At 38.8% G+C, this 24286-nt stretch overlaps 1 protein-coding gene across 3 annotated transcripts in view; it reads left to right on the top strand.

Annotated features, from left to right (window-relative positions):
* Positions 1-24286, top strand: part of LOC139949860 (uncharacterized) — an 86657-nt gene that overhangs the window by 34897 nt on the left and 27474 nt on the right. For all 3 annotated transcript variants that reach the window (XM_071948416.1, XM_071948417.1, XM_071948418.1), the window contains 9 exons: positions 738-1079; positions 2439-2637; positions 3226-3470; positions 6749-6915; positions 9099-9258; positions 9771-10115; positions 11272-11400; positions 13490-13840; positions 23809-23928. In XM_071948416.1, coding sequence (XP_071804517.1) covers positions 738-1079; positions 2439-2637; positions 3226-3470; positions 6749-6915; positions 9099-9258; positions 9771-10115; positions 11272-11400; positions 13490-13840; positions 23809-23928 — 2058 coding nt within the window. The remainder of the gene's footprint in view (positions 1-737; positions 1080-2438; positions 2638-3225; positions 3471-6748; positions 6916-9098; positions 9259-9770; positions 10116-11271; positions 11401-13489; positions 13841-23808; positions 23929-24286) is intronic.

Here is a 24286-nt window from a genome sequence, read left to right as displayed (position 1 = left end):
ATACAGATTGTTTTCTTTGATGAACTAAGAATCTTTGATGAACTAAGAATCTTTGATGAAAAGTGAATGCACGACCGACCACTAGAGGGCTCTGCACAGTGGTTTATGACCCAGACATTTCTTCAAATTGTTTTTCTCCAATTTTTGTTAATGCTGTTACTGGACATGGCTATTGATACTTTTCAAATTAAAAAAAAAAATATTTTGAGGCTTTTTTTCATACCGAAACTGACATTTCATTACCAAGCCTCTTTAATCATATGGCAAATCTTAATTTGATCGACTTGTTATGAAAAGAGTTGCTTTGCCTAAAGCCTTGACTTGGTTGTTTTATAAATCTTTTTGCCTTGAAGCCACTTCATTACTTTTTCATTTGATGTATAATTTATTTTAAAACATCTGCCAAAATGTATGTTAAAAAAAGCAAACAAGTTAACTGTTAACTTCGCAAAATTAAGGAAAATAAACAAAAATCAAAACATTGGATATTTTCTCAATCGGCCACCAACAGCCAAAATATTTTTTGTATTTTTTTTCCATAAAATGATAGAGTGACTAATTAGCTTCGAAAATAAAATACATAGAGCCAAAATCCTGCAAGATTGCCTTAACTCCCAAAAATTAAGTTTTCAGAACGCTGTTTTTAACAAGATTACAAAGAAGCTTGCACTAGCCTGGAAGATGTTCTTTGCGGCAGTCAGTGTGGTACTGAAGTCTTTTATTACTCTTTCTTTCAGCATACTGCTATGGAATAGACAGTTTTTGTGACTCATTCGTATCTTACAGCCAGACATACTTCCCGAATGACTTTATGCCTAGCCTCCAGCAAGCAAACAAAGTTACCGAAGGGGCTGCTGCATTGCTTGTTAGCAACTGCAGCGGGTCACAGCAGGTTGCACTTTGCAGATCGTTCTTTCCAGCGTGCCCTCGTTTCATCTCAGACCAGGTTTGTTCCTCTGCATGTAAGGATGCCCTGGAATGTGCAGGACTAACGGGGAACCCCTCGCTGCAATGCGATGTCTATCCCGACCAGAATTCTTCTTCTGGAGAGGAGAACAGCTGTGGATTCAGTGAGGACGGTAAGTTGGTAAATACCATAATCAAAGGCAGTGGACACAATTGGTAATTACTCAAAAAAATTATCATGATAAAACCTTTCTTGATTACGAGTAATGGGGAGAGGTTGACGGTATAAAACATTGTGAGAAACAGCTCCCTCTATAGTGACGTAGTCTTTGAGTTAGGAGTAGTTTTCAACGAATTTGATTTTGAGACCTCAAGTTTTCGAAATCAAGCATCAGAGAGCATAGTTGCGATAACGTAACCCTCCTGCCGACGGCGTAGCCGGAGGGTTACGAGTCATACGCAATCGATGCAGAGCGAAATATTTTAGTCAACAGATTTGCTCATTTTTTACCACTTTCAAAAATCATGACACAAATTCTTTGAACACGAACTTAATCCTCAATGTCTAATGAATAACATTCAAAAACACAATTGAGAAAATATTTTGAAAAAAAGGACAACTCGGAAAGCACACAACTTCGTGTGACAAGGGTGTTTTTTTCTTTCATTATTGTCTCGCAACTTCAACGACCGATTGAGCTCCAATTTTCACAGGTTTGTTATTTTATGCATATGTTGAGATACACCAAGTGTGAAGACTGGTCTTTGACAATTACCAATAGTTTCCACTGTCTTTAAAGGGATCAGACACTCTTCTTGGCAGTTACTCAAAATAGTTGTTAGTATAGAAACTTACCAAGCAATAGAGAGCTGTTGAATATTGTAGTACAAAACATTGTGAGAAATGGCTCCCTCCAAGGTACTCATTGAAATATTCAATGTACTTCAATGCTATGCCTTTTCTTAGGCATCTAAAGGCACACAATGTGTGCAACAATGGTTTTTTCTTTCAATAGAATATTCTTGTGCAACTTTGATGACCAGTTGAGTCCAAACTATTCACAGCTTTGTTATTTTATGCATACATGTATGTTGGGATACACCAAGTGAGAATTCGGGGGTCGTTTAAATTTTATTTAACACTAGTAGAAATGAAGCTCTACACAATGTTTTGAATTCATTGTATTTAGGGGTGCGTGGCTGACTGAAAAAATGTTTCTGTTCAGCAGTCGTGACACTTGTGTCCCTGAGCAAGACCCTTTTTTAAGTATAATTGCTTCTCTTCATCTAGGGGTAAGTGGGTACCTGTGAGGGCAGAGATCGTTCTTGTGATTGATTAGCTTAGTGGACTACATTTTTGTTGCACAGGCTGTATACTCCCCAGGGAGCTGAGATGGTTTAAGGAATGAATTAAGGCCCAGTGACCACAGGATTATAATAATGTTGGAAGCGCTTTAGACGCCCTTAAGGTGTTTGAAGCACAATATAAAAACCGTCTGTTTTTATTATTATCACTAACCCTCTCATCGTAGATATTCTAAAGACGGGTGACTGTGGCACACGCCCTGCAGCCTCTCCAGATTTGAATCCATTCTCGAGGATCGTTGGCGGGAATGATACACACATTGCCAACTGGCCCTGGATTGCTTCATATCGATCTCAAAATGGGGGATTTGGTTGTGGTGCAACACTTATCACTCCACTGTGGGCTGTGACTGCTGCACGCTGCTTGTAAGTATGTTGTAAACAGGAGTAAATCCATGTGTGCTTAACCATGTGTGTTATTGAAGGATTTGGGGACTTTTTGTTACACAAAACACAACGTCCACAGATTTACATTGAACTTACACGGTTTGAAGAAAATGATGGGAGAAAGCTTCCCTCAAAATATTACTTTCTGCTGTGTAGTTTTTGAGAAATGAGTAAACCAATGTCACGAAAAAACGTTTAACATGCTGAATAATTTTCGCCTCCTGATTGAGGTGTAAATTATTTTCGTGACTCATTTCTCAAAAACTACAGCATTAACCATGTGTGTTTAAAGCACTGTATTCTCTGTACTTTCTTGAGTTCTGTGAAAAGGGTCCATAAGAAATCTCTGTATTTTGCCTTGTTGATGGAAACCTCAGCGTATCTGTAGCGTTTCGCGTTATGCAAGGGGGAGCTATTGATTTCTTACACAGTACAGGCGTCTTCGATTTGCGCAAAATTTTTGGTGTCAACTCTCTTTTGTGCATGTTTGTATACCATTTTGTGCAAATGGCAAGGGGTATTTATAGTACACATTCACATGGAATCCTAATTTCTTTTGCTCTACAGAATCACATCAGGCTCTCTGACATTTGGCAGCTCACTTTTGGATGTTCCTGATTCCTACCCACACAAGCGTACTGTCGTAAAGGTCATCAGGCATCCACTGTACAGTTATGTGGATCACAGACACGACATTGCTCTCCTAAGGTTGGACTCCCCGGTGGAGCTGACTGACACGATCCGTCCAGCATGCCTGGCAACTGAAGACAACGAGTTAGAGATATATCATACCTGTCATGCAGTAGGATGGGGTCAGTTTTAATTTCCCCAGTGTGGGATAATAAAGTTCTTATCTTATCTTATCTTATCTTATCTTATCTTATCTTATCTTATCTTATCTTATCTTATCTTATCTAACTAGCCATCTAGGTAAATAATTTGTGTACATGTAACCCAAAGTATTGTTTTATTTTTGTGGTCATGGAGTGCTTTTTTCCTTGGGATTTTGTTCCTTAAAAGGGTTTAGGTACTATCTGAATAATACACAAAATGCAACGACCACCCACTTTTACACGGTTTTCAAAGATACATGTAATGATGGTAGAAAGCTTCCCTTGTTGCTTTTATTATTTTTGTTATTAGGTGTTCGGGCAACAGCCCAAACAACTCTTTGTTGTGTTCGTTTTTTTAGGTGTTCGGCAACAGCCCGAACTACTCTTTGATATTGTCAGTTTTTAAGTTATTTTTTATTCTTCCTCTCGATGTCGATTGTCCGCACGAAAAAGCATAGTTGCGAAGCTTGCATAAAGTTGAAGCTTTGCACCCAGGTAGACATTAACCAGTAGAAGATACAAATGTTCCATCACAATGACGTCATCAGTTGACGAGATACACTAATTCAAAGTTTATTATTTAAAACAAATTACTTTTGATCTACATGAGGGATTTTTACAATCAATACAACATCGGAAAGGTCTTTAAAAACTCTTTAAACACCTCCCAGACATGACCCCTTTTTGACCTTGTCTTCAGGTTCCAATCAAATTTTGTGTAATTTTTTTCAAAAATTGGTTTTGGTTGTTTCATCTACGACCATACTGCGATGATAACACCAGTTCCCGTATGATCACTGAAGTTTTAAAGCAAAATCGGGCCCGGTCAGTACTTGGATGGGAGACCACTTGGCGGCCAAATTTTTTATTATTAGCTGTTTCGTAGCGCAGCGCAGCGAAACAGCTCTTGTCTTCTTTAAAGTTTTTTTATTATTATAATTATATTTTTAGTTTTTTTATTTGTATTTTTCAGGACTGAAATTATCTAAACACTAATTTGCAATGTTCCCATTGAGCGATTGCAATGAAACTTTCAGTAATGAAAGGTATTGGTGCAATGATCATCACAAAACAAGGATGTCATTATGACATCATCACAAGTCATGTGACGTCATCTTAAAGGTGTTTTATTTTAAACATTTGAAAATCTATAACAAATCAGCCACAAGAGACTGTAGGTTTCTGTTTACGGGATTTGGTAGGGATAAGTTAGGTTTTCATTTGGTTTCGTGTGCGTGACCTTAATGACCTCTACTTCTGGTCGAAACAGGAAGTGCCCTTTAATTCAAAAGAGGCAACAGTTATATGTAGCTGTTTCAACGATGTTAGTGTCTGGCAAGGGTGGGCAGTTCAAAAAAAAATATCAATGACGTCACAAAATGGAACAGCGTCCTTTAAAATGGACTTTTCAAGAGGTGTGTGGTGAAGTTTTGTGGTATCACATTTACTGTCAGCAGGCATCACATGTGTGAAGTTTCAGATCAATGAAAGGTACGTCATCAGGGGTCATGTGACGCGGCCTTAAAAGTGCACTTTTTGAACTATTATAACTCCCGAAGTAATAATGCGATCATGTTGAAACTTAGTAGGTTGTTTGATATTGGCAAGTTCTTGTAAATTGTGAAATTACGTTATGATGACGTCATTACGTGATTTTTTTATGATTTTTGTAATTTTTGCACCTTTAAGTCATCAATTGCTCACTGAACATGGTATAATCTGAATTATTTTTTTATTTATGCCAGATGGGGCAAACTGCTCTGAATACACACAAAAAATCAAATTCAGTTGAGAATTTGATTTTTCTTTTATGAAACAGCTATGCATTTGTGCACAAATTTAATTTGTGCACAAATTTAATATTTAATTTTTTTCTTCTCCTATTAATACCTTCGATTTTAGCCTGTTTTCAAGGTGTTTTCAACAAACATTTCCCTTCCTATGAGTTAGTCTCTTCTCCAGTCGTCATTATTCATTTATAAGTTCCTATTTCCTCATACCACAAAAGCTATTTTGACAATCTATACATCATATGAAAGGGCTTTACGTACGTAGTCTGTTTTCAAGGTGTTTTCAACAAACATTTCCCTTTCGGTTAGTGAGTCTCTTCTCCAGTCGTCATTATTCATCAGTTCACATTTCCTCAACCACAAAAGCCTTTTTTACAATCTATACATAATATGAAAGGGCCTTAGGTACTTCACAAAAATGGGTTAAAAATAAAATAATAATCATGATAATTAAAATAATTTGGGGGGGGGGGGCTAATCATCCTTACTCGCAGCTAAGAGCTGAATTGCTAAGGACGCGGCTACAACGTGTTCGAGAAGCAGGCATGCAAGGGCGCATTCAGCTGCCAGCCACATCAACCCATTATGACCACGGAGCACAGCCAAGATCGAAAGTGTTTGATTTTTTCCTGAGGGAGGAAAACCGGATAGTCTGGAAAACCCTCTTGGCACAGCAGAGAACCAACGCACAACTCAGCTCACATATGGCCCCGACCGGGAATCAAACCGGGGTCACCTTGGTGAGAGGCGAGCGCTTTACGCACAAGCCAACCGTACCACCTAGATGTTGGTGACCTTCTCTTGACCTTTTGACTTTTCTAAACTGGAGGTGCCTGTAAAATGCTTTGAAAAGGTGTTAATTAATGGTTTCAAGTTGAAATGTAGACATTGATGCTTTACCATATCACACATCGAGAAAACATTTTTGTTTGATTTCTTTTAAGTTTGACGAGCTTTTAAAGGCAGCGGACACTATTGGTAATTAGTCAAAATAATTGTTAGCATAAAACCTCACTTGGTGAAAGTTATGGGGAGAGGTTGATGGTATAAAACATCACTTGGAAATGGCTCCCTCTGAAGTGACATAGTTTTTGAGAGAGTAGTAATTTTTCATGAATTTGATTTCGAGACCTCAAGTTTAGAATTTGAGGTCTCGAAATCAAGCATCTATAAGCACACAACTTCGTATGATGACCATGGTGTGACAAGGGTGTTTTTTTCTTTCATAGTTATCTCGCAACTCCCACGACCAATCAAGCTCAAATTTTCACAGGTTAGTTATTTTATGCATATTGTTGATATACATGTACACCAAGTGAGAACACTGGTCTTCGACAACTACCAATAGTGTCCACTGTCTTTAACAGCACTTTTTTCATTGATTCAAACACTGACCCAACAGTAGCGGAACACCTAGTTTTTGTTTCTACAAACACTAAATTCTAGTTGTTGTTATTGTTGTTTTAGGAAACTCTATTTCACCTGTTCTTCAAGAAACTTTGCTTCCACTGATCTCACAAGAAACCTGCCTGCAAAGATTAAAATCTGTCAGCAATGGAGGTAGCCTGTTCGTCTCCCACAAGCAGATTTGTGCAGGATATGGGGATGAACTACAAATGAAATCAGCTTGTAGCGTATGTGAATTTTGTCTGGCTGTTTTTTTAGCTTTGTTTTCTCTACTTTTGTTCCTGGTGGTATAGAGTGCTGTTGCTGCTTTTATTGGTGTTCGTTTTCTCAGGATTGTGTCTCCTTCGCTCTGTGTTTCTTTTTCTTTTTCTGAAGGGCCCCCGGGGAGAGCAGTGTTTTGACACTTGGGCTACCCTCCCTGTACAAATAAGGGAATCAATGTGTGGTGAAGAGGTTTTCAACTAGTGGTTTAATCCCAACGAGGCCTGGTTCTTGATAATTTTACCGAGACGAAGTCAAGGTAAATTATCAAGAACCACGCTTTGGCGGTTTAAACCACTAGTTGAAAATCGATTCAACACACTTCGATTCCCATTCATAGATACCTTTCAAGATCTTACAAGGTGATGCCCCCGCATATTTAAGTGATCTTGTGCAGATATACACCCCAGGACATCGTGGTTTGGGGTCTACAAAACACAACCTCCTCCAGGAAAAAAACACTAAACATCTATGGGGGGAAAGAAGTTTTCAGAACTCCTTCAGCTTTGGAACTCCTTCCCGGACCCTGTGAAACTCTCCAAATCACTCAACACATTCAAGAACAGTTTAAAAACTCATTTTCATAGAGAAGCTTTTTTTTAAGTTTAGTTTCTTTTGTTGTTGTTTGCTACTTTCATTGCTTATAGTTGTTCTTTTGAAGAGAAGTGCCATGAGCGCCGCTTGCAACGGATACAGGCACTTTATTAAGTGTCCATTATTATTATTATTATTATTATTATACCTTTTCGGTCAAAAACATCATCAATTTTTGGTAAAAAAGTAAAATAAATGCAAAAATTATAATTGTTAAATGATTTCTTTCAACACAACACCCCTCCAGCTATGAAATGGTAAAGCCCTCCGCCGCCCTCAGGAAAACAACTCCTTAGAAGGGAATGCTGTGCGCGTCGGGCGTATCGCATGATGTGGCACAACTGTTTCAACTGTTGCTCTTGACCAATAGGAATGAAGAAACTGCTTAAAAGAACCAGTGTTACCTCGAATGCCATTTTCCCCCCTCGCGTGTACAAAACACATTGGACCCCAACACAGCATGCAACAATTGTATAATGTTGATTTTGTGTAAGAAAGGCCACTGGAACACCATGGCAGCTCAGGGATGTACGTACACTCCCAAGGGAGTTGAGAAAGATGAAAGGGATGTTTTTGTCCAAATGACCGAGGCACTCGACCTATGTAAAGCACATTGAGACCTTGTTGTGAAGAACTATTTGTTGTTATTTACTCATAAATACCTAAGATAAATTATCCATTCCGATTGGCCGAGACGGCCACATGGGGGTGTTTGAACGGATGATAAAACACCAGTAAAAAGTGTCGAAACATGGGTGTGACACGCAAGCTTGCACCTGTGCTTTTAAGACAATTTCTTCATTCCTTTTGGTCGAGAGCAACGGCTGGAACACAGTTGTGCCACATCATGCGATACGCGCGACGCGCACAGCTATCTCCTAATAAGGAGTGGTTTACCCCAGGTCCTTACCATTTCATAGCTGCGGGGGTTTTGTGTTAAAAGAAATCATTGAAATATTATAATTTTTGTATTTATTTTGCTTTTTGACCAAAACAGATGGGTCAACTTATCAAGAACCAGGCCTCAGCGCGTGTTTTAAAACACTAGTTGAAAACCTCTTCACCACACATTGATTCCCTTATTGAATACTGCATTTTGCAGGAGATTTGTCCACTTTTTAATTGTGGTTCTTTTGGTAGAAATGCTCCCTCTTTTCCTGAACAATTGTGTCTTTGAGTGTCGTTGCCGAGTGGTTAAGAGCACCAATTTCAAACTCTGGTGTTTCTGATCAGCAGAGTGTGGGTTGTAAAAGCTTTGTTCCTGTGTGTTGTGTAACATACAGAAAATCACCCACAGTGCACTTATCGAGAAAAAAAGGGTTTAATTCGTCCCAGTGTTCCTGGTTTGATTGGCAGCATATTGCGCCACAGCACATTGTAAACCATTACATGGTGCTATGTGAAAGGAGTAGATCTCATAATTCGACCTTAGTCCCACATACATGTACCTTGCAGTAAAATACTGCATGTCAAAGTGACGGTATACACGCTTTATAAATATCCACTATCATTATTATTAATCTTCTGAAAGGCACTGTTTTTTTCTTCCTCATAGCGTGACAGGGGGGGTCCCTTAATTTGCACCAGTGGAAACGGTCTCTGGAAGTTGGTTGGCATCACAAGCGCTGATTTAGATTGTGGAAAGCAAGGAACTCCTACAGTTTTCACCAGGGTCTCCCAGTACATTGACTTCATTAGATTCGCAATAGCAACAGGTAATTGTTTTTAGGCCATTTCAAGGTGTGGGCTACATGTACATGTACAATCCATTTTTTCTTCAAGGGGCCGTTGCCGCCTACTCCTTTGGCTGAAACAAGGTTACCCTCTTTACAGTCCATATGGATGTACATGTACATGTAGGCTTGGATATCATCCATCAGAAGCCAGACTGGTAGAGCAGAAAAAACACTGTACACACACATCTCTCCCCCACCTTATGAAGCAATTATGGTTAGGTGTCTTGCTTCAATAATTGCTACTCAAATGTGCTGGTGAAACGGCAATGCAGTTGTTTTACAATTTTCAAATGCTCTATTGCCAATGTTTTGTCGGTCTCTGCAACTTTCTCTGGAACACCATTTTGCAGTCACACTGACACCCCATTTCTTACACAGATCCCAGTGAATCACCTTGGCCAACTTGACATGTCTTACTTTGTACTCCAATTGTTATGATTGTTATTATTATTAATATTATATTATTATTATTACCGTATCTTTTTCTGCAGAATTTCGGCCCAACCATATCTTTGACTTGACTGTCAATGAGACTGTCACAATCACCTCGCCATCCTATCCTGACAACTATCCCAAAGATCTGGATATAATTTGGCTCTTCAGAGCATTCGGGTATAGGATATTGGGTACTGTTACCAGCTTCAACACTGAGCATAAATATGACCGTCTCACGGCTGGAGATGGTATTCATGTTGAGCAGAACAAGTTTCTTGAGTGGAGTGGTGCAGTTAAACCGCAATCGACTATACGATCGGAATATAATGACATGTGGCTCAGATTCACATCCAATTATGCTTTTACTGGACCTGGATTTTCTTTGACGTTTACCAAAGAAGGTAAGACAAGTATCCATATTGGTCATGCAATGTATATTTGGTTTGTGGTAACACCATAAGCCTTTTTGAGGTATGGCGGACATGATACGCGCGCGTCACACGCCGCGACTGATGCCACGCTCACCATGTTGGTGCTCATTAGTTTTACGTGTAAACGCCGCGTCGCCTAAAATGCGCACTTCACTGAAGAACATACGTTCTATTTTATGGTCAATACGCACAAATTTACCACAACTTTACAGTGTTGTAGCATTGTGTCCGCCATAATGCCATAGCTGCTCGGCTAAATCAATCACATGAACCATCTCTGCCCTAGACTTGATTCAAGTCCCATTCTCGTGTGAGAGGTCCCTGAGCTATTACCTCAACTTACTATGAAACAACCCCGTAGCATACAGTAACAGTGCGCGCTCGCCGTCAAAATGTGGTCCCGAGAATGGGATTGACGAAGTCGTTTCTTACTCTGCACGTTGTTATTGGAAAATCTCCCCAAATGGGGAGATGTACAAAACCAATGGGAGCGTGGAAATCAACCATCTAAACACACACAACTTCGTGTGACAAGGGTGTTTTCTTCTAAGTTGCGAGATAATTATGAAAGAAATTGTGTGCGTTTAGATGGTTGATTTCGAGACCTCAAGTTCTAAATCTGAGGTCTCAAAATCAAATTCGTGGAAAATTACTTCTTTCTCGAAAACTATGGCACTTCAGAGGGAGCCGTTTCTCACAATGTTTTATACCATCATACTCTCCCCCATTACTCGTCACCAAGAAAGGTTTTATGCTAATAATTATTTTGAGTAATTACCAATAGTGTCCACTGCCTTTAAGGAAGATACTTAATTTGAACAAGAAGCTAACAGGAGGAAGATTTTGCTATGCCCTTGTGTACAAAACATTGCGCTACTGCGATCAGTGGCGAGTGGCAATATGCAACGTTTAAAACTTGGAACGCTCTGTGTTAACAGTCCCAAGTCGTCAATATCTGAGTAGAGTTTTGCCTCAGTTCCCTCTGGTGCCATAGTTTTGAATTTTTTATTCAGGCCGTGTTGACCCTTCTTACACTTTCGGTCTCTGGCTTCATGGTTGTGGCGTAAAATAAAGCTAAGATAAAATTTTATCTTGGATAAAATAGTGAAACTATATTTCTATTCAGACTTTTCAGTTGTCAACGAATGCACTTCAGAAGAATTCGACTGTGGGCATTCTGTTTGCATCGATATGGTGCGAAGGTGCAATGGTGTTATGGACTGTGTTGATAACAGCGACGAGTTTAGATGCCGCGGTAAGTCATATTTTTTTGTATAGGAATAATAGTAATAATATTGGTCAGTTTTTATGTAGCACTTCAAGGCACATTGTTAATCACTCAAAGTAATTGTAAGCATAAAAACTTACTTGGTAACTAGCAATAAGCCTTTTCAAGGGATGGCGGACGTGATAGGAGTGAACTGTTTGGTTTGGATGTATATTGACCCATTTCACCTGACGTCATCAGAAAATCTTGAATGCACCATGCTGGTGGGCAATTTCACTGTGCGTTTTCATATATAACTCTATGCATAGAGTATGCTGTGCGTTATGCAGTGAAGTGGGCATTTTAGGCGACACAGCGTTAATACACGTAAACCTAACTGCCCACCAACATGGTGAGCGTGGCAACAGTCGCCGCGTGTGACGCACGTGCAAGGGGTCAATACACACAAAATGACCCACACATAATATGTTGTAAAGTTGAAGTGTTGTGACCAAATTCAAACTCTGTTGTTTCTGATCTGCAAAGTGTAAGTTCAAATCTCCAGCCATGACACTTGTGTCCTTATAAGCAAGACACTTTACCATTGCTGCGTCCTTCGGATGGGACGTAAAGCCGTTGGTCTCATGTGTTGTGTAACGCATGTAAAAGAACCCAGTGCATATATCGAAAAGAGAAGGGGTTTGCCCCGGTGTTCCTGGTTGTGCGCCGTAGCACCTTGTAAACCCTTATAAGTGCGACATAGTTGGGTCTCAGAATCCACCACTGCATTAACCTATCTTTCTGAAAGTATGTATCTCAGCGCCTTGAGTTCATGTACCTTAATTGTTTGGTCATGTTGGTAGACGCGCGCTACATGTATAAGCATAAGCATAAAACATAAATTGGTAACAAGTAATGGGGATACATGTAGGTTGATAGTACAAACCATTAAGAGAAACGGCTCCCTCTGAAGTGACGCAGTTTTCGAGAATGAAGTATTTTTCCACCAATTTGATTTCGAGACATCAGATTTAGAATTTGAGGTCTCGAAATCAAGCATCTGAAAGCACACAACTTCGTGTGACAAGGGTGTTTTTTCTTTCTTTGTTATCTTGCAACTTCGACAACCGATTGAACTCAAATTTTAACAGGTTTGTTATCTTATACATACATGTACATGTATGTTGAGGTACACCAACTGTGAAGACTAGTCTTTAACAATATTACCAATAGTGTCCATTGTCTTTAAAGGGCTGACGTTTCGACCCTTACACAACCAGTATGAACAGATAATTTGCCTCATTCATGAAATCTCCCTCTTCCAACCCTTGATATTGTACTTCTTAATTCTATCTGCTTGTTGTCAAATAAGCCCCTTCCCTCCAGCCCCCTCCCCTTGGTCTCACTGTTCAATGTTAACTCTTGCTTTTATGTGATTTCCGACTCTTTTCTCTCTATTCATGTATTTCCACTTCACTGCTTAAAGACAATGGACACTATTGGTAATTGTCAAAGACTATTCTTCACAGTTGGTGTATCTCAAACATGCATAAAATAACAACCCTGTAAAAATTTGAGCACAATCAGTCGTCGACTAGTTGCAAGATAGTAATGAAAAAAGAAAACATTGTCGCGCCATGGTCACACGAACTTGTGTGCTTTTAGATGCTTGATCTCGAGACCTCAAATTCTAAATCTGAGGCCTCAAAATCAAATTAGTGGTTAATTACTTCTTTCTCCAAAACTACGTCACTTCAGAGGGAGCTTTTTCTCACAATGTTTTATAATATCAACGTTTTATGATAATAATTATTTTGAGTAATTACCAATAGTGACCCTGCCTTTAAATTACCTGTAACTTTAGTTACCTGTTCATGTTTGTTGTGTTGTCATTATTTTAGGCTTTGAGAAACACTCTGCTAGGGATGAAACGTAGTTTCTTAATTTGTTTTCTTCTGTTTTATTAATAAGTGCCACACGACCTACAATAACCCAATCGTAATCACAAGGATCTACTTGGGTGTTTTATAGTTGGTGGTAATTTTGAAGAAGAAATCAAGGTCCAATTTATAAAGGGTAAAATCTTCAGGTACTGTATATTACTAAACTATTTCTATATATATTTTTGTAACCGCAGTAATCCGGGATATCTTAATAAACAGAAACACAGAACAGGTTATCACGTCTCCTAACTATCCAAACCCCTACCCAAGTGACAGCTTAATGACGTGGATTGTTGATATGACTGAATACAGACGTCTTCAAATAACCTTTACGAATTTCGAGGTTTTGGGGACGGATGATGTCCTTCAAATCGGAGAAGGGCCTGATTTTGAAGATGAGGCGACTGGCATCAGTTCATCAAGTGGTTCCATCATTCCCAATCAGGTCATGTCTCAAGGGAGCACTGTTTGGATCACCTTCAGTTCAGGCAGTGATACATCTAGCGGTACAGGGTTTAACTTGACTGTTGTTTCTGTTCCCTATGGTAAGTGATCTTCATTTGAAATTCTCTGCTTAAAGGCAGTGGACACTATTGGTGATTACTCAAAATATTTATTAGCATAAAACCTTACTTGGTAACAAGTAATGGAGAGAGGTTGGTAGTATAAAACATTGTGAGAAACGGCTCCCTCTGAAGTGGAGTAATTTCCCACGAATTTGATTTCGAGACCTCAAGTTTAGAACTTGAGGTCTCGAAATCAAGCATATGAAAGCACACAACTTCGTGTGACAAGGGTGTTTTTTTCTTTCATTATTATCTCCCAACTTCGATGACCGATCGAGCTCAAATTTTCACAGGTTTGTTATTTTATGCATATGTTGAGATACACCAACTGTGAAGGCTAGTCTTTGACAATTACCAATAGTGTCCACTGCCTTTAAAGGATTTGGGTACTTTTTTAACCGAAAACATAATGTCCACAGATTTACCTCAAACTTACTCAGATTGAAGATAATGATGGAAGAAAGCTTTCCTTAAAATAATGATTACCTGCTGAGGTGCTGCTGAGTTTTTTGAGAAATGAGTAAAACAATGCCACGCAAATAATTTTTCGTCTCAGCCGTCAGTGAGACAACAATTATTTTAACATGTAAAAAAGTATAATATGATAAAATACCACTGGTTAATAATTTTTTACATTAAAAAACTGAGACTAGAACATTTTTTGTGACATTGTTTTTACTCATTACTTTTTCAAAAACTGCAGCACATCAGCAAGTTATACTTTAAGGGAAGCTTTCTGCTATCATTATCTTCAAACTGTTTAAGTTTAATGTAAATCTAAGGATATTGTGTAAAATGTACCTAGACCCTTTACATGAAAGTCAGAATTTGGCTTTTGGACCATTTTCTATTGGTTCACCATGGAAATGTCGTGGCCAAGGGGTTAAAGGAACACGTTGCCTTGGATCGGACGAGTTGGTCAAAACAAAAGCGTTTGTAACTGTTTTTTATAAAATGCATATGGTTGGAAAGGTGTTTTAAAAGTAGAATACAATGATCCACACAAGTTTGCCTCGAAATTGCGTGGTTTTCCTTCTACTGTGCGAACTAACATGGTCGACCATTTATGGGAGTCAAAATTTTGACCCCCATAAATGGCCGACGTGTTAGTCGACAAGGTAAAAGGAAAACCACGCAATTTCGAGGCATGTTTGTGTGGATCATTGTATTCTACTTTTACAACATCTTTCTACCCATATGCGTTTTATAAAAAACGGTTACAAACGCTTTTCAAAGACCAACTCGACCGATCCAAGGCAACGTGTTCCTTTAAGAGAACCAAATTCCAACTCTGGTGTTTCTTATAAGCAGAGTGTGGGTTCGATTCCCAGTTGTGACACTTGTGCCCTTAAGCAGGACACTCAACCATTGCTTCGTCCTTCGGATGGGGCGTAAAGGTGATGGTCTTGTGTGTTGTGTTTGGCACATAGAATAATCTATTGCACTTATTTAGAAAAAAAAAGTGAAGGGGTGCGCCACCCTCTGTGTTCCTTGCTGGATTGGCAGCATGATAATAACAATAACAAATTCTTATATAGCGCATTTTACAATAACAGTATCAATGCTCTTTACGTTATTGCCCTGTCATTGGGCCATATAACATCCCTTTAAGACTGGGTTGCTCTAAAAATCAAAGAAGTGGTGGCAGACTTTCAAAAATGGATTTCGTTTAAACTTTGCACAAGTGAAGGCCATCAACCAAAATGTAAAAATAAAGCATAATTTAGCCCTTTTCATGAGTAAAAATTACCCAAAGTTGAGGGCTCCACTGTGTAAAAACCAAATAGTGTACCTACCTCTCAGCTGGATATGATTAATATGCATCCTTAATCTTTCCAAAAATGCGTTTGACAAAGGTACAGTTAATTGTGAATGGAAGATTCCATTATTTCAAAAAGGGGTGTTTTGAGGAAAAGTCAATTTGGGAAATACAGGGGGTTGCTAAAATTGTCAGAAGTCCCAAAGTGGCTTATTTAGAAAAGTTTTGCTTCAAGGCATGAAATATAAGATACTGGTCTGTAAGAATTTCAAAAAAAAAGTTTTGGTGTTTGTTGTACTGGGGAGCAGTGCTGCCATAAACTTCGTCCTTTTTCGGAAAAAAACGTGTTTATTTTCAAATTGTATAACAAAAAAAATATGAGTTTTTGTTTTAATGGATTTTGTTTACTCTTTGCACATGTTAATTCCTTCAACCAAAGTGTAAAAAGAAAGCATAGTTTTTGTATTGCACTTTGGTTGCCATGACAATGGTTAAAAATAAGAAAATTGCCATTATTCACATAATTTAGCTCTTTTCTGAAAATTACCCAAAGTTGAAGGCTTCACTGTGTAAAGACCAAATATATTATCTGCCTTTCAACTGAATATGGTAAATATACACCCTTGGTCTTTCCAAAAGTGCACCTGACCCAGGTACAGTCAATTATGAATGGAATAATCCATTATTCCAAAAAGGGGTGTTTTGACAAAGGTTCAATTTGGGAAATAGAGGGGGTTGCTAAGTTTGGTCAGAAGTCCCAAAGTAGCATATTTAGGAAAGTTGGGCTACCAGGCTTGAAAGATAAGATACTGGTCTGTAGGAATTTCAAAAAAATGTTTTGGTTTTTGTTGAACTGGGGAGCAGTGTTGTCCGAAGCTTCATGCTTTTTGGCGATTGTATAAATTTAAAGTTGTAAAACAATGTATTTTATGAGTTTCTACATGCTTAACAATGATGAAGACTGACAAAATATCAGGACAAAATATAACAAAGCGTTTAATGACAACATAACTCCCAGTTGTATAAAAAGCCATCACATAATTAAAAAAGAAAGTTTTTGTATTTTTTGAACTGTGGAGCCGGGGAGTATACAGCCCCGAACGACTGTGGCGCTCTGCAGGCTTTTTCATACACAATATCAACCTCTACCCTCGCAGGTATCCATTTTTACCCCTGGGTGAAGTGAAGTAATTATAGTAAAGTATCTTGCTATTAAAAGGACACAAGTGTCACGACCGGGATTCGAACTAGCACAGCATATTGTGCCACAGCACCTTGTAAACCATTATTGTGCTAATGTAAAAGTAGTAGATCTCATCATTCTATCGTATTCCCACATACACTGTAGGTTGCAGGAAATACTGAGGGAATAAAAGGGCAGTGAGGAGTTCTTAAGCAGCCGTTTAATACCGGCAGGGTCGTGGCTTCAGCTCGGGCCTTTATCGCATGGCAACGACTCTGCAAGGTTTCAAACGGCAGCTTAAGAACGAGTCACTACTCTTTTACTCCCATTCATATATGCCTTTTTGGTTAAAAAGCATAATACATGTAAAGTAAGAAACTCTGTAAAACTTATTTGTTTCCGACATCCTTGAGCTCTGTACATCTGTACATGTGTTACATTTTTTATGACTGAGACGACAGCTTTTGGATATGCTTCGTGCGCGTAGTCTTGGTGCAAGACATTTCTTGTTTTCCTTTCATACACAGCGCTGGTTCAAGCTGCATCGCCTGTATAGAGAAACGTCTTGCACCAAGACTAGCGCGTAAACAACCGGTTATAAACAGAGCTCCAGCTGGTCATTATCAACCATTAAAACACCCCCACGTGAGGCGCTCTCCACCAATAGGAACAGCGAAACTGTTTGAGGTATTTATGAATATAACCAATAACAGTTTAAACACCCTCCATAGGCGTGAATTGACACCCTCAGCTTCACTTCCGATGTACATTAATTTGCCCAATGGGGTAAGATAATAATATAACAATAAAGACTTGCCATGCGCACATATCCATCCTGGTGGGTGGTTCAAGGCGCAGTGAAACCAAAAACAAAACGAGAGAAAAACAGACATAATAAATTTAACCCTTGAAAACCTGTGTCATGGAATAAGTTTTGAGAAGAAGACCTACTGTACATGTACATGTAGAAAGTTCCAGATGCGTGGTGCAGCTGAAGATGAAGACCTCCCACACCAGGATTGTAAGTTCCAGATGCGTGGTGCAGCTGAAGATGAAGACCTCCCACACCAGGATTGAAAGTTCCAGATGAGAGGTGCAGCTGAAGATGAAGACCTCCCACACCAGGATTGTAAGTTCCAGATGCGTGGTGCAGCTGAAGATGAAGACCTCCCACACCAGGATTGAAAGTTCCAGATGATGGTGCAGCTGAAGATGAAGACCTCCCACACTAGGATTGTAAGTTCCAGATGATGGTGCAGCTGAAGATGAAGACCTCCCACACCAGGATTGAAAGTTCCAGATGATGGTGCAGCTGAAGATGAAGACCTCCCACACCAGGATTGAAAGTTCCAGATGCGTGCTGCAACTGAAGATGAAGACCTCCCACACCAGGATTGAAAGTAAGTTCCAGATGCGTGGTGCAGCTGAAGATGAAGACCTCCCACACCAGGATTGAAAGTTCCAGATGCGTGGTGCAACTGAAGATGAAGACCTCCCACACCAGGATTGAAAGTTCCAGATGCGTGGTGCAACTGAAGATGAAGACCTCCCACACCAGGATTGAAAGTTCCAGATGCGTGGTGCAACTGAAGATGAAGACCTCCCACACCAGGATTGAAAGTTCCAGATGCGTGGTGCAGCTGAAGATGAAGACCTCCCACACCAGGATTGAAAGTTCCAGATGCGTGGTGCAGCTGAAGATGAAGACCTCCCACACTAGGATTGTAAGTTCCAGATGATGGTGCAGCTGAAGATGAAGACCTCCCACACCAGGATTGAAAGTTCCAGATGATGGTGCAGCTGAAGATGAAGACCTCCCACACCAGGATTGAAAGTTCCAGATGCGTGCTGCAACTGAAGATGAAGACCTCCCACACCAGGATTGAAAGTAAGTTCCAGATGCGTGGTGCAGCTGAAGATGAAGACCTCCCACACCAGGATTGAAAGTTCCAGATGCGTGGTGCAACTGAAGATGAAGACCTCCCACACCAGGATTGAAAGTTCCAGATGCGTGGTGCAGCTGAAGATGAAGACCTCCCACACCAGGATTGAAAGTTCCAGATGCGTGGTGCAACTGAAGATGAAGACCTCCCACACCAGGATTGAAAGTTCCAGATGCGTGGTGCAGCTGAAGATGAAGACCTCCCACACCAGGATTGAAAGTAAGTTCCAGATGCGTGGTGCAGCTGAAGATGAAGACCTCCCACACCAGGATTGAAAGTTCCAGATGCGTGGTGCAACTGAAGATGAAGACCTCCCACACCAGGATTGAAAGTTCCAGATGCGTGGTGCAGCTGAAGATGAAGACCTCCCACACCAGGATTGAAAGTTCCAGATGCGTGGTGCAACTGAAGATGAAGACCTCCCACACCAGGATTGAAAGTTCCAGATGCGTGGTGCAGCTGAAGATGAAGACCTCCCACACCAGGATTGTAAGTTCCAGATGATGGTGCAGCTGAAGATGAAGACCTCCCACACCAGGATTGTAAGTTCCAGATGCGTGGTGCAGCTGAAGATGAAGACCTCCCACGCCAGGATTGTCGAGACTTGAACTCAATGAGGAGAAGCATGGAACTTGATCAAGGAGTCTTTGTATACAAAACACCATGGACCTCATCTCAGCATGCAACAGTTGTATACCAAAATACCAGTCCCAAAATAATTGCGTTTGGCCAATACATGTCCAAGTTTTTTGTCTTTCTTTTCTCAGTAAGATCAGTAATCTTGAACACTTTTGTTTTTACTTAACTATGTGCTACTCCGTTAGCTGTTTGGCATTTTCAGATCTTACTTAATGTAAATTTCAATTCCAATTTTAAGACATTTCACTAAAGTCTCCAATGGTATCGAAAGGGTTAACAGCTTTCGGTGTAGCTTTTTTAACTCTTATTTTGTTCCTTTATTGTTTTTAAAGGAACACGTTGCCCTGGATTGGACGAGTTGGTCTATAAAAAGCGATTGTAACCGTTTGATATCAAATGTATATGGTTAGAAAGATGTTGTAAAAGTAGAGTACAATGATCTAATGCATTGAAATTGCGTGGTTTTCCGTTAAAGTCAAATTTTTGACTCCCATAAATGGCCGACCGTGTTACATGTAGTTTGCAAAGTAAAAGGAAAACCATGCAATTTCGAGGCAAATTTATGTGGATCATTATATTCTACTTTTGATTTATCTATCTAACCATATGCATTTCATAACAAACGGTTTCAAACGCTTAATGATCAAACTTTTGGGATCTTATTGTTGACCTTTTAAAGGAACACGTTGCCTTGGATCGGACGTGTTGGTCTATAAAAAGCGTTTGTAACGGTTTGTTATAAAATGCAAACGGGTAGAAAGATGTTGAGAAAGTAGAATACAATGATCTACACAAATATGCCTCGAAATTGTTTTCTTTTTACCTCACCATGGCCAACTGTGTTATTTCTCAAAGTAAAAGGTAAACAACACAATTTCGAGGCAAACTTCTGTGGATCATTGTATTTTACTTTTAAAACATCTTTCTAACCATGTGCATTTTATAACAAACGGTTACAAACACATTTTTATAGACCAACTCGTCCGATCCAAGGCAACGTGTTCCTTTAAAGCCATTGGACCCTTTCGGTACAGAAAAAAAATATAAGTTCACAGATTTACAAATAATTTACAGGGTTTACAGAAGGTAATGGTGAAAGACTTCTCTTGAGATATTAGTCCATGAAATGCTTTACTTTCTGAGAAAACAGTAAAACAATATAAATTCTCGTTATCTTCAAATCGGAGAAGGGTTCTTTTTTAAAGACAAGTCGTCTGTCATCATTACATTGAGTGGTTCCACTATTCCCGCTCAAGTCATGGTTGAAAGCAGCACTGTTTGGATCACCTTCAGTTCAGGCACTATTACATCTGATGGTCTAGGGTTTAACTTGACCGTTGTTTCTGTTCCCTATGGTAAGTGATTTATTTGAAATTCTCTGCGAAAGCCAGAATTTGACTTTGGGGACCATTTTCTTTTAGTAAACCATGGAAATGTTGTGGCTGAGCAGTTAAAAAGAGCACCGAATTCAAACTCTGGTGTTTATAGCAGAGTGTGGGTTCGATCCCAGTCGTGACACTTGTGTCCTGAAGCAAGACACTGAAGCAAGACAACCATTGCTCGCTCCTTCGGCTTAAAGATATTGTTCTTGTGTGTTGTGTATCGCACGTAGAAGAACCCAGTGCACTTTTTAAAAGCGCACTTTGTTAAAGGCAGTGGACACTATTGGTAATTACTCAAAATATTTATTAGCATAAAACCTTTCTTGGTGACGAGTAATGGGGAGAGGTTGATGGTATAAAACATTGTGAGAAACAGCTCCCTCTGAAGTGCAATAGTTTTCGAGAAAGAAGTAATTTTCCTTGAATTTGATTTCGAGGCCTCAGGTTTAGAACTTGAGGTCTCGAAATCAACCATCTAAACGCACACAATTTCGCGTGACAAGGGTGATTTTTTCTTTCATTATTATCTCGCAAGTTCGATGACCGATTGAGCTCAAATTTTCACAGGTTTGTTATTTTATGCAAATGTTGAGATACACCAACTGTGAAGACTATTTTTCGACAATTACCAATAGTGTGTGTCCACTGCCTTTAAAGGAGTAGATCTCATCATTCAAACATAGTCCCATCTACCTTGCAGGAAATACAGATGTTAAATCATCTTGAGTGTCACGTGATGTTCTGCAAAGAGGCTTAGTACATGGCTCGGGGGAATTATAAGTACCCACAGGAGATCTTGTTGTTGACCTTTTAATGATTTTACTTTTTGTTGTTTAATTTGTTAGTTTTTCTTATTGTAAAGTGCCTGGGAGCATTTAAAATGGATTTTGCACTATATCCTCCTCTTACATACCAGTTTTAATGGTATTATGCCTTTTTCTTTGAATTGGGAAAAAACAATGATGCCATATATCAACCGATGCCCTAATTATCTTCATTTGTTAATATGAAGTATGCAAACATACATGTATATTAAAACTTCGATCAACTGGCCCCATTTATTTTTAGTTTTATGTTTTCACGGAAAACGAGAAAGTATGGTTTCCCGGTGAAGTCATACATGGAAGAAACATCTGCAGTGACTACAAGTGTTCTTTGAGACTCTGTGTATGACTTTATAGCCAGCAGTTGTCTTCATTTTATTAGGTGTTCGGGCCAACAGCCCGGAACACCTCTTATTTTTGTTCGTTTTTTTTTTCTTTTTCTTCATACTTCTTCTTCTTCTTCTTCTTCTTCTTCTTCTTCTTCTTCTTCTTCTTCTTCTTCTTCTTCTTCTTCTTCTTCTTCTTCTTCTTCTCAGCGTCCCTTGTCCGCTAACAAAAGCGCCTTTCCAAAACTCGTATGAAACTTCACACATAGTTAGCGATTTATTAGGAGAAGAAACCGTGTGAGTTACGTCATGATGACGTCATCAATTCTTGAGTTATGAATATTCAAAGTTTATTAATTCAAAAAATCATAACTTTTGATCTACATGAGGGATTCTTACAATCGACACATCATCGGAATTGTCATTGAAAACTCTGTAAACGCCCCACAGACATGACCCCATTTCGATGTTGTCTTCCGGGTCATAAAAGGGGTTGAAAATTTCAAAATTCACGTCTAAAGAACAACGTAAATCCCCATTGGTATGTGCATAAACATTGCACGTAGGCATACACACAACGTGTAGTGTATTAGCGGTGCAGCAGAGTCGCGCTCCAGTGATCATCCATAGAGCGCGAAAAAGCTTCATGAAGAATAGTCTTCGTTCAAGGCGGTTAAAACATACATGCCCCTTACAGTCTTTTCTACAGTCGTCAATATTTCCCAAGTTCATATTTCCTAAACTACATAAGCTATTTTGACAATCTATACATCATATGAAAGGGCTTTACGTACTTTACAGAAATGGATATGTTGGTGAACTTTCGTTGACCTTTTGACCTGTTTAAACCGGAAGTGACTGTGAAATGATTTGAAAGGGCGTTGTTTATTGCCTTTTAGGTTGAAATATACATCATTTGATGCTTATCAAGTCTGGCAAAGGTCTGGTTTAAAACAAATATTACCGATGACGTCACCAAACATACACTTTTACTAGATGACGTAATCATGTTGTTTTGACAGTTTTTGCAATTTGAATCATTTATTACAAATCTTGAGAACAAAGCAAGGTGGAATGTTTGTTTTTTAATCCAGGCTTTTACTCCCGGAAACCGAACACCTTGAGTTTGTTCAAAAACTCTCAATCTCTAGTTCAAAATATTTTTTTATTCAATTTTAAAAATAACCATGGTAACTTGCAAAAAATAAAAAATTAAAAAATAATAATAAAAAGTGTGAATAATTACTGGCTTTCAAATCTGATTTTTATTTATTTTTTGTATATTTTTTTTCTTAATATTTATAACAAAGCGTATAAATAAACAGTGATAATTGAATCAACAAGCTGATGTTTAAATTTTATTATTAATAATAATATTGATATGAGGGTAAAAAAATTAAAATCTCAAAAAATATTAGAAAATGATATAAGGCACATGGCTTCTTTAAGCCTCTGTATTTTTTCCCCAGAATGCTCAGCAAAATATTCAGTCACATGATTTGATCATCATGAATTGTGAATTGAAATAGTGTTTGATGAAACTTTTTTGGTGGGCAAATATTTTTATATGGCCGAAACATTATGACATATTTTTGTACCTTGTAGAAATGCCTAAAATACCAAACTTTTTGCAAAGTGCAAATAACCAGTGGAGCTTTACGTGTTTCTAAGTTTTGGTCAATGGAGAGGAGACTCTTTGCTTAGAAAATAAAACCACACAATATTTATCTAGGGAATGTTTACATAGCGCACAGAGAGGTAAAAGATTTGCCACTATTTTAGGGACACCTCGAAAACAGGACCTCCTATGATATAAATGTATTTTGTTGTTTTTATTGATATTATTATTTGTTTTATTATTATTATTTTAGTTATTATTATTATTCTTAAGGTGGATGCGTCTCAAATCCCTGCTTAAATAGTGGAGAGTGTCACCTCAACGATCCTGCACAGGATGATTACTACTGTACGTGTCAGCCAGGTTGGTTTGGCAACATTTGTAATGGAAACAGTAAGTAGTAAGAATAAAGGAGATTTATTTAAAGAGATTGTAAAACAATGATACTGAAAGGAGATAGACCTTAAATACATATTACCCACTCTCAGGAACAATCTTCCCGTTCACATCCGTGCCTCCACTACACTGGAGTCATTTAAAACCGCTCTCAAAACACACTTATTTAAATCCATCTAAGCTGTCAGTTTCTGCTATTTCATCCCACTTTAAATTGTCATTTTTATGTTATCGTACAGTTCTTGTTTCAGCGCTTAGAAACCTGGTATTAAGCGCTATACATGTATATATGAACAATTATTACTTTATTATTTCTTCAAGTCTTGAAAAGGGAAACTTTGAAAGGGGAACGAAT

The sequence above is a fragment of the Asterias amurensis genome, chromosome 17, assembly GCF_032118995.1.
Source record: "Asterias amurensis chromosome 17, ASM3211899v1".
Lineage (NCBI taxonomy): Eukaryota > Metazoa > Echinodermata > Asteroidea > Forcipulatida > Asteriidae > Asterias > Asterias amurensis.
Note: the sequence above shows the minus strand (reverse complement) of the source record. Positions and strands in the feature narration are given on the sequence as shown.